This window comes from Pollicipes pollicipes, unplaced genomic scaffold (assembly GCF_011947565.3).
Source record: "Pollicipes pollicipes isolate AB1234 unplaced genomic scaffold, Ppol_2.1 Scaffold_4295;HRSCAF=5057_pilon_pilon_pilon, whole genome shotgun sequence".
NCBI lineage: Eukaryota > Metazoa > Arthropoda > Thecostraca > Pollicipedomorpha > Pollicipedidae > Pollicipes > Pollicipes pollicipes.
The window spans coordinates 20,932,027-20,943,732 of NW_023596461.1; the positions used below are offsets into that span (position 1 = coordinate 20,932,027).

Here is an 11,706-nt window from a genome sequence, read left to right on the forward strand (position 1 = left end):
CAGAGCTTTTGTCTTTAGAAGGACTGTCTTTCCAAGCATCACGAGAGGATCAAATTCGCCCCCGCAGGGGCACCGGCTTCGGCCGGTGTAGGGCACCAGCGCCCCCTCGGGTCCCAGCTCCGGTAAGGGGTGGACAGCGCAAGCTGTTCCTCTCAGGGCGTAGCGACCCTGCCGGTACGTGAGCTCCTGCTCCTTGTCCCGCCCGCTCCTCTTCCCATTACCCGTTCTCCGTCATCCGGCCCTGTCACCACTCCTCATCCTCGTTTTATCGGAGTCGCCGTGCCTCCTCGCCCACGTTTCCGGGTTGATCGGATCCTGGTGGCTGAGGGGCGCGTCGTGCGGGTCAGTCACGGCGCGTCCCAACACTCCACTTTGGCCAGAATATCCGGGGGCGTGGGGGGCCCGTGGAGCCCCACACGGGTCTAGTGACTTGTCGCTCGCGTTGCCGTTGGGCGCTCCTTGCGGGTTTCCGCTTGGGGCGCCTGGCCACGCGCAGAGGCTTAAGGGTTCAGGGGGCGGCGGCGCTGAACCACGGTCAGGACGGGGAGCGGTCTCCCCGGTTACACCTGGCCACGTGGGAGGCGTCGTTCGCCCCGTATAGCACCGGGGTAGCCCTGGCGGTGAACACCTCCCGAGGGAGTGTTGGGCCGTCCCCCAGTTGGGCTCCGCGGTGGGTGGGGAGCCCCGGTGCCGAAATGAAAACCACCCTGTATGGCGTCTTCTCACCTTAAAAACACCCGCCCTCCGAAAGGGGGACGGACCTCGATAGCCCCAGGGTGCAGAGAGGAATATGCGCCCCCCGGTCCACGGATCCTGATCTTCGGTAGTGAAGAGATTAAACTGGCTTCCCTGTCACCGTTTCAGAGGCGGAACGGCTGCAACAGGTTTGGAAAAATTATAAGATGTGACAAGCTCCGGGATGGGAAAATAGAAGTAGAGTTCGCGAGTGGTCTGGAGGCAAGCAGGGCCATAGTAGGCAAGGAATTTACATATACTGTTCGGGATGAGACTGGCAAGCATGAAAAGACCGTGTCAATATCAGCAACACCACATAAAACCAAAAATGTATCCAGGGGCGTAGTCAATTGTTTCGATCTGCGTGACGTCGCCGAGGACGAGATAGTCGAGGAGCTCTCAGAGTTTGGTGTGACAAGCGCTCGCAGGATTTTCGTCAGACGGGGAGGAGAGCTGCTGCCCACCAACAACCTCATTCTGACGTTTAGTTCCACCGATTTGCCTGCCGAGACACGTGTTGGATACGCTCGAGTGAAGGTTCGACCGTATTTGCGGTGCTACCAGTGTCGGCAAATCGGCCACACCAAGCTCCACTGTCGTAACCGTCCAGCATGTGGTAAATGTGCGTCATTCGAGCACACGAGCGAAGTCTGCACCTCTGCGGAACCCCATTGCGTGAACTGCGGCAAGGACCAAATCCCACACACAATGTACGACCGTACATGTCCGGCCTACGCGAAAGAAAAATAGATTATATCGATCAAAACCTCTAGAAATGTCTCTTTTCGTAAAGCTCGTAAACTTTACAACGACAGTCATCCAAAAACATCGTATGCGTCCAAAGTGAAAGCTTCGTTGCCACAAAGTAATGCCATCGAGCACATGACGGCCGTTCAGTTCGTGGGGCTTCTGAGGTCGTTTGGCCCGTCGGTTGTTCCCTCGGTCCGAACGCCCGACTCCCAGTCGGCACTCCTAGCTCCCTCTCCGCCGATCGAGCAGTCGGTAGACGCCGCACCGCTGGCCTCCTCGGTGCGCGCCGGATGACCAGCGGGCGACGGTTAGACGACGGTTCGGCGTGGTCGGAGTCCACGCGCGCCGCCGGCCTTGCCTTCGTCTGCGACCCAATCGGTCCCTTCGCTACAGACACCTCTTGCCAGTGCCTGTGAGCGTGTGGCAGAGACGCTGGAGCGTCAGGAAGCTGACAGGCGCACCCGCGAGGCCAAGCGAGCGCGCTTGGCCGAACTGGAGCGCGCCAAGGCGGCAAGCCGTCTGTCCGAGGCAGACAAAGAGACCGTCCCCCGAAACAGCACTCCATCACCACGGAAGCCGGTGGAGGCCCCCGCTGGTCCCTCGAACCACGGTACAGGCCCGCCGATGGACCCTTCCCCGCCTCCACCCCGGACTGGGTACGCTGGCGTAAAGCGTGCCCATCCCAGTTTTTTTTTAAAATGCGCCCTTTTACAGGCGTTTTTACAGTGGAACTGTAGAGGAGTAAGGGCAAACGCCCTCGATCTCGAGGCTGTCGTCGGCAGAGTCTCCCCTGCAGCCGTGGCGCTGCAGGAGACCAAGCTAGCGCCTGAAAATTTCTGCTCCTTGCAAGGATATGCGATGTTTCGCAACGACGTGGTGACGGAGAGCATTGCTCACGGTGGCGTCCTCCTGGCAGTTCATCATAGCGTGCTAGCGAGGAGGCTAAGCTTGCGGTCCACACTTCAGGCTGTGGCCGTGCGGCTTTATTTTAATCATCGTCACATCACTGTTTGTTCACTTTACCGTCCACCAGGCATTGCTTTTCCGTTGGCGCACCTTAGATGTCTGCTGGCTGAACTGCCTCCACCACTTTTTCTTCTAGGCGATTTTAATGCGCATCACACCGCAGGGGGGTGTGGCGTCACCAGTGCTCATGGGAAGTTGTGTGAGAATTTTATCCACGGTGCTTCATTATATGTTTTAAACACAGGGGCTCGTTCACATCTTACAATGCCATCCGGTCAGACGTCAGCGCTAGACTTAAGCCTCTCCAGTACCCCAGCTCGTCCAACACCTCGAGTGGAGTGTTGGAGATGACCCCATGGAAAGCGACCACTTCCCAGTGTGGGTCCGGTTTAAGAGAGGTGGAGCGTTGGGTGTTAGGCCACAACGCTGGAATTTTAGGAAAGCGGACTGGTGCGAATTTGAGACTCGGCTCGACGAATCAGTTCGTAACTGAGGCTGTGAGGACGGTACCCTCTATTGAGGTTTTTACTCACAGACTTTTAGAGTGTGCCAGCAGTTGTATCCCACGCACGTCTGGCGCTCCCCGACGTATTCCTGTTCCGTGGTGGACGGAGGAGTGTCGGAGCGCCATCCGGGCGCGTAAACGTGCGTTTCGGGCTTTTGACGCCAGGAGCAGTACAGAAAACCTGATAGCTTTTAAGAAAGCGAGGGCTTTTGCTCGGCGCACCGTAAGGGAGGCGAAGCGTGCTTCCTGGCATGCTTACGTGAGTATGTTGAGCCGGTCCACGCCAACATCGCAGGTTTGGTCTCGAATTAAGCACATATCTGGGCAGTTTACATTCATGGCTCTTCCGGTACTATGTGTGGACGGGCAGGCCGTGACGCGCCCGTTGGAGGTTGCGAACGAGATTGCCCGGGCGCTGGCCTACCGCAGCGAAGGTGGCAACACTAGCCCACAGTTTGTGCGGCACCGAAGGCAATGTGAGCAACCCACAGCGGATTTTTCGACGAGTGAGCTACATTCCTATTATGATCCATTCGCCCAGGTCGAGCTGGAATGGGCGATTGCCAAACTTCGCAGCGTGTCAGAAGGTCCGGACGCTGTGCACAACGACATGCTCAAGCATTTGTCGCCTTGCGTGCTTTGCGCTCTTTTAGCAGTATTTAATGCGCTTTGGGCCAGTGGTGACTTTCCAGCCTCTTGGCGAGAAGCTGTAGTCGTTCATATTTTGAAACCGGGTGAAAGTGGACTAGATCCTTTACACTATAGGCCTATTTCTCTCACTTCATCGCTCTCTAAGTTTATGGAAAAGATGGTTAATGTCCGTTTAACTTTGTTTTTAGAACATCACGGCGTTTTTACAAACGCCCAGTGTGGTTTTAGAAGGAATCGCAGCACAGTTGACAATCTTTTAGTTCTTGACACTGCGATTCGTATGGGATTTAAAGCAAGCCGACACGTAGGCGCAGTGTTCTTTGACATAGAGGGCGCCCATGACACCACATGGCGTCAAGGCATCCTTCTCAAGATACACAGGTATGGTATACGCGGCAATATGGGCACCTTTCTTCAAAACTTTCTAGTTGACCGTTCTTTCCGAGTCCGTGTTGGAAACGCGCTCTCTGAGAGGCATGTTCAAGTGATCGGTGTGCCCCAAGGCGGCGTTCTCAGCGTAGCTTTGTTCGCCGTTGTGATCAACGACATCGGGAGGGGGCTTCCACAGTCTGTAGGTCGTGCGCTTTTTGTTGATGATTTTACCATTTGGACTAGCGCAGCAAGAGCACCATCGATGGAACGCCAACTCCAGTTAGCTGTTGACCGCGTTGAGAAGTGGGGAACCATGAACGGGTTCAGGTTTTCACGTAGCAAGACTGTAGCCATGCATTTTTGTCGTAGCCGGCAATGCGGTGACCTATCTATCCGTATGTATGGGCAATACATCCCAACTGAGCCTGTGGCTAGATACCTTGGGATATACTTTGACCGCCGACTTACATATAAGGCACATCTTAGAACGCTACGTGAACGCTGTTTTAAATCATTGAACGTATTAAAATGTGTTTCGCGCACATCGTATGGCGGAGATCGGAGCACGCTTTTGTTGCTGTATCGGGCAATCATGCGCTCTAAGCTGGACTATGCATGTTTTATTTATGACGGCGCGTGTGAATCCACCAAATGCATCATTGACACCATCCATCACACTGCTTTACGTGCCATCACAGGGGCGTTCCGCACATCTCCTACCCAAAGCCTCTTGGTAGAATCGCATGAGCCGCCGTTGTCAGCGAGGAGGAAAATGCTAGGCATGCGTTATGCACTTAAGCTGCGACAGTTTCTGTGCCGTCCCGCATATCACGCAGTCTTTCCGCGACATGCTGTGCCGTTTGTTCGCCATGCACCTCGGGCGCATGCAGTGACCTTTGGCTCCCAGATACAAGCCTTACTGCGGGAAAACGAAATTCCCATTCGAAAGGTGAAGCGATCAGGTCACCTGTGCACTCCTCCCTGGCATTTGATCTCACCATTCACAGACACATCTCTGACGAAATGAAAAAAGTGTCTCGCTGCCAGATATAATGAGGTCCAGGGCGTTTGAGCGTATAGCGTTATAAGAGGGTTACACACACACTTACACTGACGGCTCTAAAACTTCTGATGGTGTAGGCTGTGCGATTGTGAGCGGTGGCGTCACTCGGTCGTTTTCATTGTCCCCAAACGCTTCGGTGTTTACATCAGAGTTCATAGCAATCATTAAGGCACTATGTTTCATTGGAGTCGGTGACGAACCCTTGCATCTCATTTTGACGGACTCTCTGAGCAACGTTCTAAGTGTGAAGTATTTTTATCCGTCATGTCCCCTTATACAGGACATTTTAATACGTTTGACTCAACTGAATCAGGCCGGAAAGAAAATCATGCTATGTTGGGTTCCTAGTCATGTCGGCATCGCGGGCAACGAGTTGGCTGACGCGGCTGCCAGGCGAGCAGCGCTGGCTCCATGTGTTCACTCTCTTTCTATTCCTGCCAGAGACTTTTACCGTGCAATAAAAACCTTCCTGCACAACAAGTGGCAGCGTTGTTGGGATCGGATGGATAGTAATAAGCTCAGAGAGATAAAACCTAAGCTGGGTCAGTGGTTCTCTTGTTTCCGGAAAATGCGGCGAGAGGAGGTGATCCTCTGCAGATTGCGCATCGGGCACACATACGCAACCCACGGCTATATGTTGGAGGGAGCCGATTAACCTATCTGTCATCGATGTGGTGCTGTTCTCACCGTTCGCCATATTCTTATTTCTTGTCCCCGCCTCGCGGAAGAACGCCAACGCTATTTTGGACAGCATGACTCGCCCCTTACCCTCTGTGATATGCTAGGAGATAACTCACCATTTCTGGAATTTCAACAGATCTTTTTGTTTCTCAAACACATCAACTTTGGGACCATTTATGCGGCTCATTAGATAGGTAAAACAAAACTCGTTATGGGCGCCAAATGACCACCGCAGTCGGCGCGCCCCTAAACTCCAATAAACAACAACAAAAAGGATCAAATTCGCACGTGCAGCACGAGCGTTGAAGAAGTAGCCAACCAGATGACAAAAAACGAATGCTCCGCTCATGTCGTGTATTTTCTTATGCACCAGTTGTCACAACGCATTGGGCAGTGGAGGCACTGTAACGGCCTGCAGTTGCTGCAGGACGGGGGACGTAGAGAAACGAGCGATACAGGAACACAAAACAATGCCGATGCTATCAGTCTGACCTTAAAGGAGAGCATTTGCATGTAAGGTGGAGCGCGTACATTGCGTATGTGAGCAGGCAAGATCTTAACAAAGATAAAACCGGCATTGAAGAGGGCCCGAACAGGATGGTGGCGTTCTGCGGAACTCTGCAACTACACAGATCCTTGTAGTGGCTTCCTGGTCTTTTGTTAGGCCCTCCCTGTGATGAACTCTGTCAAGCATGTGGGAATGAAAGCAGTGTGAGTGCTGCTATTCCTTTTCTTCGTTCATGTCCGAGGGCAAGCATTTCAGGACATTTCGAAGCAAGAGCGTCTCCACTCCTGTGTTTGCCTTACATCTTGTTTGCTGGCTGTATCCCCCATCTCATATCTCCGTTTACGTGGTCATTGCATATCAGCTCCCTTTCGTGCTTATGTGAAGTAGAGGCATACACAGGCTGTTAACACTTGCGCCATTGTGCTGTTTATGAATGTTGTGTTTTCTTCGATTGTTACAGATAGTTCAGTTCTTGCGTTGTTTTCCGTGTGTTTTTTCGGGGTGTCTTTAATATCCGACGAAATTTGAGGCATGGTGCAGGAAATTTAAGGGTAAGAAAGAATACCTTAAAGCTGTGCACTTTTTGCGGGATATTGGGCACTAATCCTTGTGCCGTCTACCACCACGCCCACGCCGCATTCCCCCCATCATGCCCATCATCCCTCCGCCTCTATTCATTGCCGGTGCTGGAGGAGCAGCCACAGCCGGCTGTCCCACGCCGACCAGCACGTTTCCGCCGGGCAAGGCCGCACCGGGCAGCGCCACGGGGCTCACGTGGCGCGACGTGGCGGTCAGGGTGTTGGTGCCGCCGAAGGTTCCTGTGCCGCGGACGGCGCCCTGCGCGGCCACGCTCGCCACAGCGCTCAGGTCGAGACCCGTGTTGACCTGGCCGACACGCTGGCCGCCGGGGTTGACCAACACACCGGCCTGGGACACTCGCTGACGCCCGGACGCCGCGCCTGTGACGGCGTTGCCCAGCGCGGCGTTGTGCGAGGCGCCTTTATTGGTCGCCACGCCGCCGGCCGTCACGCTGCCCAGATGGCTGTTGGTGCCGGTCAGAACTGACCCCTGCTGGGCGAACTGGCCGTGACCGGCGGAGGCGCCTGCGGGCACGAACGGGTCAGATAGGCGGAAGGTCGGCAGACCGTAACGGAGACGGGCAACAGAGGCGACACAATTTCGTCAGCAGGTTTTACGCGTGCATCCGACTAGGAGAGCGGTCTGGTTTCGGCAAAGCACGTCCATGTTCAATGCTCGTCAAGGCGTTGCGCTATGGGCGTCAGATGCCTCATGAGTGATTTCGGTGGAGTGGGGGAACCATATACGTAAATGACATTCATGAAAGTGCATTAAATACAGTCTCAAGGACCGCACTGCATCGGGAGTGCATGACCGACAGTGAGCACCGCCCTGCCACCAGCGCCGTGACTCAATCACACAGCCATCGCGCGGCGCGAGCGCCCACCGTCGGGCCGCACTCGGCTCGGGACGTGGACCCACCCTGCAGGGTGACGGCGCCGTTGGAGGCGCGCGTGTCCAGTTGGGTGTGCCCTGGCACGCGGAACACCCTCTGCGAAGCGGCGGCCGCCGCGCCGCGCGCCGAGCCCACCAGCGAGCCGCCGCCGGTCGTGAAGCCCGTCTGGGAGCCGGCCACCACCGTTTGCACGTTGTTGGGCGCCGCGCGCCCGGCCGCGCGGCCGGCACAGACGGCGAGCAGCACTATCAGCAGGCTCCGCATGGTCGCTGGGTCCGGGTGGGGGTGGCAGAGGGTCGGGCACTGACGCCCGGCCACCGCGCCTGCTCCTCTTTATGGCCGGTCGGCCGAAAGGTCACGGCACGTGAGTGGGCGGTACACGCTGCCGGTTCCACGACAGAAGTGTTACAGCAGAAACTCATAACGACAGGAGTGTTACAGCAGAAACTCATAACGAAAGGAGTGTTATAGCATAAACTCCTAACGATAGGAATGTTACAGCAGAAACTCCTAACGACAGGAGTGCTACGATATGACTTCTGCTGCCAATACTTCAACGCGTGATTAGGGCTACACGGTAGAACTTCGACTTCAAAACATTTTCCCCATCATTGCTTCTGCTACAAAAATGTCTTGTCTTTAAATTACGCGACATAATTTCTACTGCAAGCAATTTTACGCGACAAAGGTGTCACACGAGCAAGTAGATACCTTAACACCTTATACTCTAAATACTTTTACCAGTCATTAACTCTGCTGCAAATTCGCGTGCGGTCTTTCCATAGACACGACAAAACTTGTCCTTACATACTTATACGTGACATTAGTGTTGCGCAACAAAGCGTCTGCTTCAAAAACTGACGTCCAATATTACTTTTACTGCCAAACTACACAGTCTTTACTTTACGCAGAGCAGGGGCGGATCTAGCCCGGAGTTGCTTTTTTTTTTGGGGGGGGGGGGGGCAACCGTTCGTCGCCAGCTGGCTGGTGTGGGATCCGAGGGCCAGTGCATGGTGCCTCTCGCGAGTACTTAGTAGGGACACCATTCAGAACCGAAAAAGCACCGAAATGCTTTTGAATCTGAAACAGGAGTAAAAACAAAACAGTTAAAACAGTTAAAGTTAAAACAGACGGTAAGTAGACGAAAATTTATAAAGTTCTGGGAATGTTTTTTTGGGAGGGACCAAAACATACTCTCAGAGGTTCTGGGGGGGATCACGGCCCCGTGCCCCCCGCCCCCCGGAATCCGCTTATGACGCAGAGTTGGTTTTAGTTTCGATCACCAAACGCGTCATAAGTGCTACGTCGGACATTGTGTGTTTCTTAAACTTACGCTCGTCTTCGCTTCTAGTGCAAAAGTGTACACGGTTCTGATTTATACGCGACGCTTTTTACCAGTGTTCACTGAACGAGATGGCATGGCGCGGTGCGGCAATGGATGGCACGATACGGCACAATACGGCATGGCACGGCACAGAAATGAACTGAACTGAACTGAACTGAATTGAACTGAACTGAAATGAATTGCATTGAATTGAACTGAACTGAACTGAACTGAACTGAGCTGAACCGCACTGAACAGAACGGAACGGAGCGGAGCGGAGCAAACAAGACGGATCGAGATGAGACAGGGCGGAACAGGATTGGGCAGGGCAAGGCAACTAAAATGACAGGACATGGCAGGCGGGAGGACAGGTCAGAATAAGGCAGGACAGGACCGGTCTCGCGATGGAGCAGGACAAGACCGGCCTCATTTTGTTCTGCCTCTGTCTTTTCGCCGGTTCCGTTGTCTCTCCTGCCCCAAGTGGACCGTCCCCCGTACTGCCCCTTTAGTGTTGCCACCTGCTCCATCATAGAGGGGGGGGGGGGGGGGGCAAAGGGCAGAGAGCTCTGTTTCATCCCAGCCCTCCGTTTTTCTAGCCCTGCCCTGACATCTGTTTTCATTTTGTCTTCAGTTCTCTCTCCCGTCTTATGTCCTTCAAACTCTGTGCTCTCTTCCGTGCCGTCCAGGGTTCTGCCTCTTTTTGCTTCTTGGGATTTTTGGGTGCGCTAGCTGCTGTCATATTACGCCGCCAGCCCAGGTGTGCCCTCGGTCTCATCCCCTGACCTGTCTTCTGTGATTACGCCTTGGTCTGTCCTCGATCTCATGCTTTGACCCTGTCTTCTGTATCACGCCTCTGTCTATCCTCAAAACTGTCCCTTGCCTTGTGTGCTGCCATGTCTTCAGTCCCACTCCATGTTCCGTACCTGTCCTGTTTTCTGTTCTGATCTCTTTCCTAAGCCCCGTGCTCTTCTGGTCCTGTTCCATCTAGGATACGATGCAGCACTATCACTGTCTTGATGCCCTGTATCTGGTCATGCTGCATATAAGGTTGAGAAATGTCGTCTTTCTATGCTGTGGTTAGACTTACCTGCTACCGGCAGTGATAACGCCACCAGCCAAATGGCCAATTTTGTCGGTTTAAAGGACGTTTCTATAACCGCTGAAGTGGCAGCAGAAGGAATGTCTCGTAGAAATCCATACTGGAAAAAATTATTGCAGTACAGGCAATGCCGAAGGTAAGTTTTTGAAGCATGATATTTTTAGTGTTACATGACTTCCGCGTATAACACATAATCATGTATCTATCTATCTATGTATCTTTCCATCTATAGGTACCGGTAGAAGAAGAAATGTTGCTCATAAGTCAAAGCTGTATATGTTTCACAGTTAAATAAATGACGGTCATAGTTTTTGAGCCATAAGTTTTGTTGTGTAGCAAAAATGCTATTACAACTCCTAGTAAAAACAGCGTGGCGTAGAACTAATGTCGTGGCGCAGATTCCGTCGGTCACGCCATCTGCACTTGCACTAATGTCACGCCGCTCACACTGCGGTCAGGGTCGGCTCTTGCGGACACCGCGGAGCTCCTGATGGCGGTGGCCATGGGCCTGTCAGAGGTGACCCCAGCGCGGCTGAGTGGTCGTCACGCCCCCGCTCACGCACCGCTGTCTGCCATGTGGAGGCGCCGCCGACGGGCGGAGCGCCAGTCCGGCTCAGAGTGCTGGCATTTGGCTGCACAGCCGTGGTGGTGCCTCGTTGCTGCTGCTCAGCACAGGGGCAGGCTTGCGGAGGGATGTAACTGCGCCGACGCTGCACAGTCAAATTCATCACGGCACCCAAACCAAGACTGAGAGCTTCGCTGTCCACGGACTTGACCTGTTGAACACACGCACAGGCGCACGCACACGCACACGCACACGCACACGCACACGCACACGCACACACGCACGCACACACGCACGCACACACACACACACACACACACACACACACACACACACACACACACACACACACACACACACACACACACACAGACACGCACGCACACACGCACACGCACAGCGCGGCTACGTCATTGTGTGGTCCTCTTTATTTCTTGGGAAGTATATCCCGAACAGTTCAGCGCATGGTACTACAGTTCAGGCCAGCCTAGATTTGAAACATTTAACCCTGATCTGTACGTATCTTCTTCCTAATATCTGAAGTATTTATTGCCCGTCACCACCCCTTCCAAACTTTACAAGGAAAAGGGGATAACTAAATTACGAAGTCGTCCCTCTGCAACGCCTCTTTTGTTTGTTTGCGCTAGATTCCTTTGTTCAGCACCTCTGAGCACGCGGCGTGGCTAGATCGTGCCCATTAGTCGCTGTCATCACCCGTTTTAAGGTCATTCTTGGTCAAGACCGCATGAGGTGAAAAGTCGAATATTGTTCATCAAAAGGGCCTCCAGTGCTTTTATATCTGGACCGAGGACACTTCATGGATTGGATTTCCAGTATCCAGTCCAGTCCAGTTCATTACTCCTGAATCCAATCCGCCAAGATTGCACCCTTTGACGAATGCCAAATCTAATCTGGCCCAATGCATTAATGTAAAGACAGTTTGCAACATAATCCGTATGAAAACATAACTTGACACTCGGTTTGTCAATCCTTTTCAATTAAATTAGAACGGA

General features: G+C 53.5%; 1 protein-coding gene across 1 annotated transcript; it reads right to left on the bottom strand.

The window, feature by feature from the left end:
• Window positions 1–6,057: 6,057 nt before the first annotated feature.
• Window positions 6,058–7,979, bottom strand: LOC119097645 (uncharacterized). The gene is made up of 2 exons (XM_037220684.1): window positions 7,732–7,979; window positions 6,058–7,334 (listed from the first exon to the last, which is right to left on the bottom strand). The coding sequence occupies exons 1-2, from the start codon at window positions 7,967–7,969 to the stop codon at window positions 6,832–6,834; spliced, it is 741 nt and encodes a 246-aa protein (XP_037076579.1). The 5' UTR covers window positions 7,970–7,979; the 3' UTR covers window positions 6,058–6,831.
• Window positions 7,980–11,706: the final 3,727 nt, after the last annotated feature.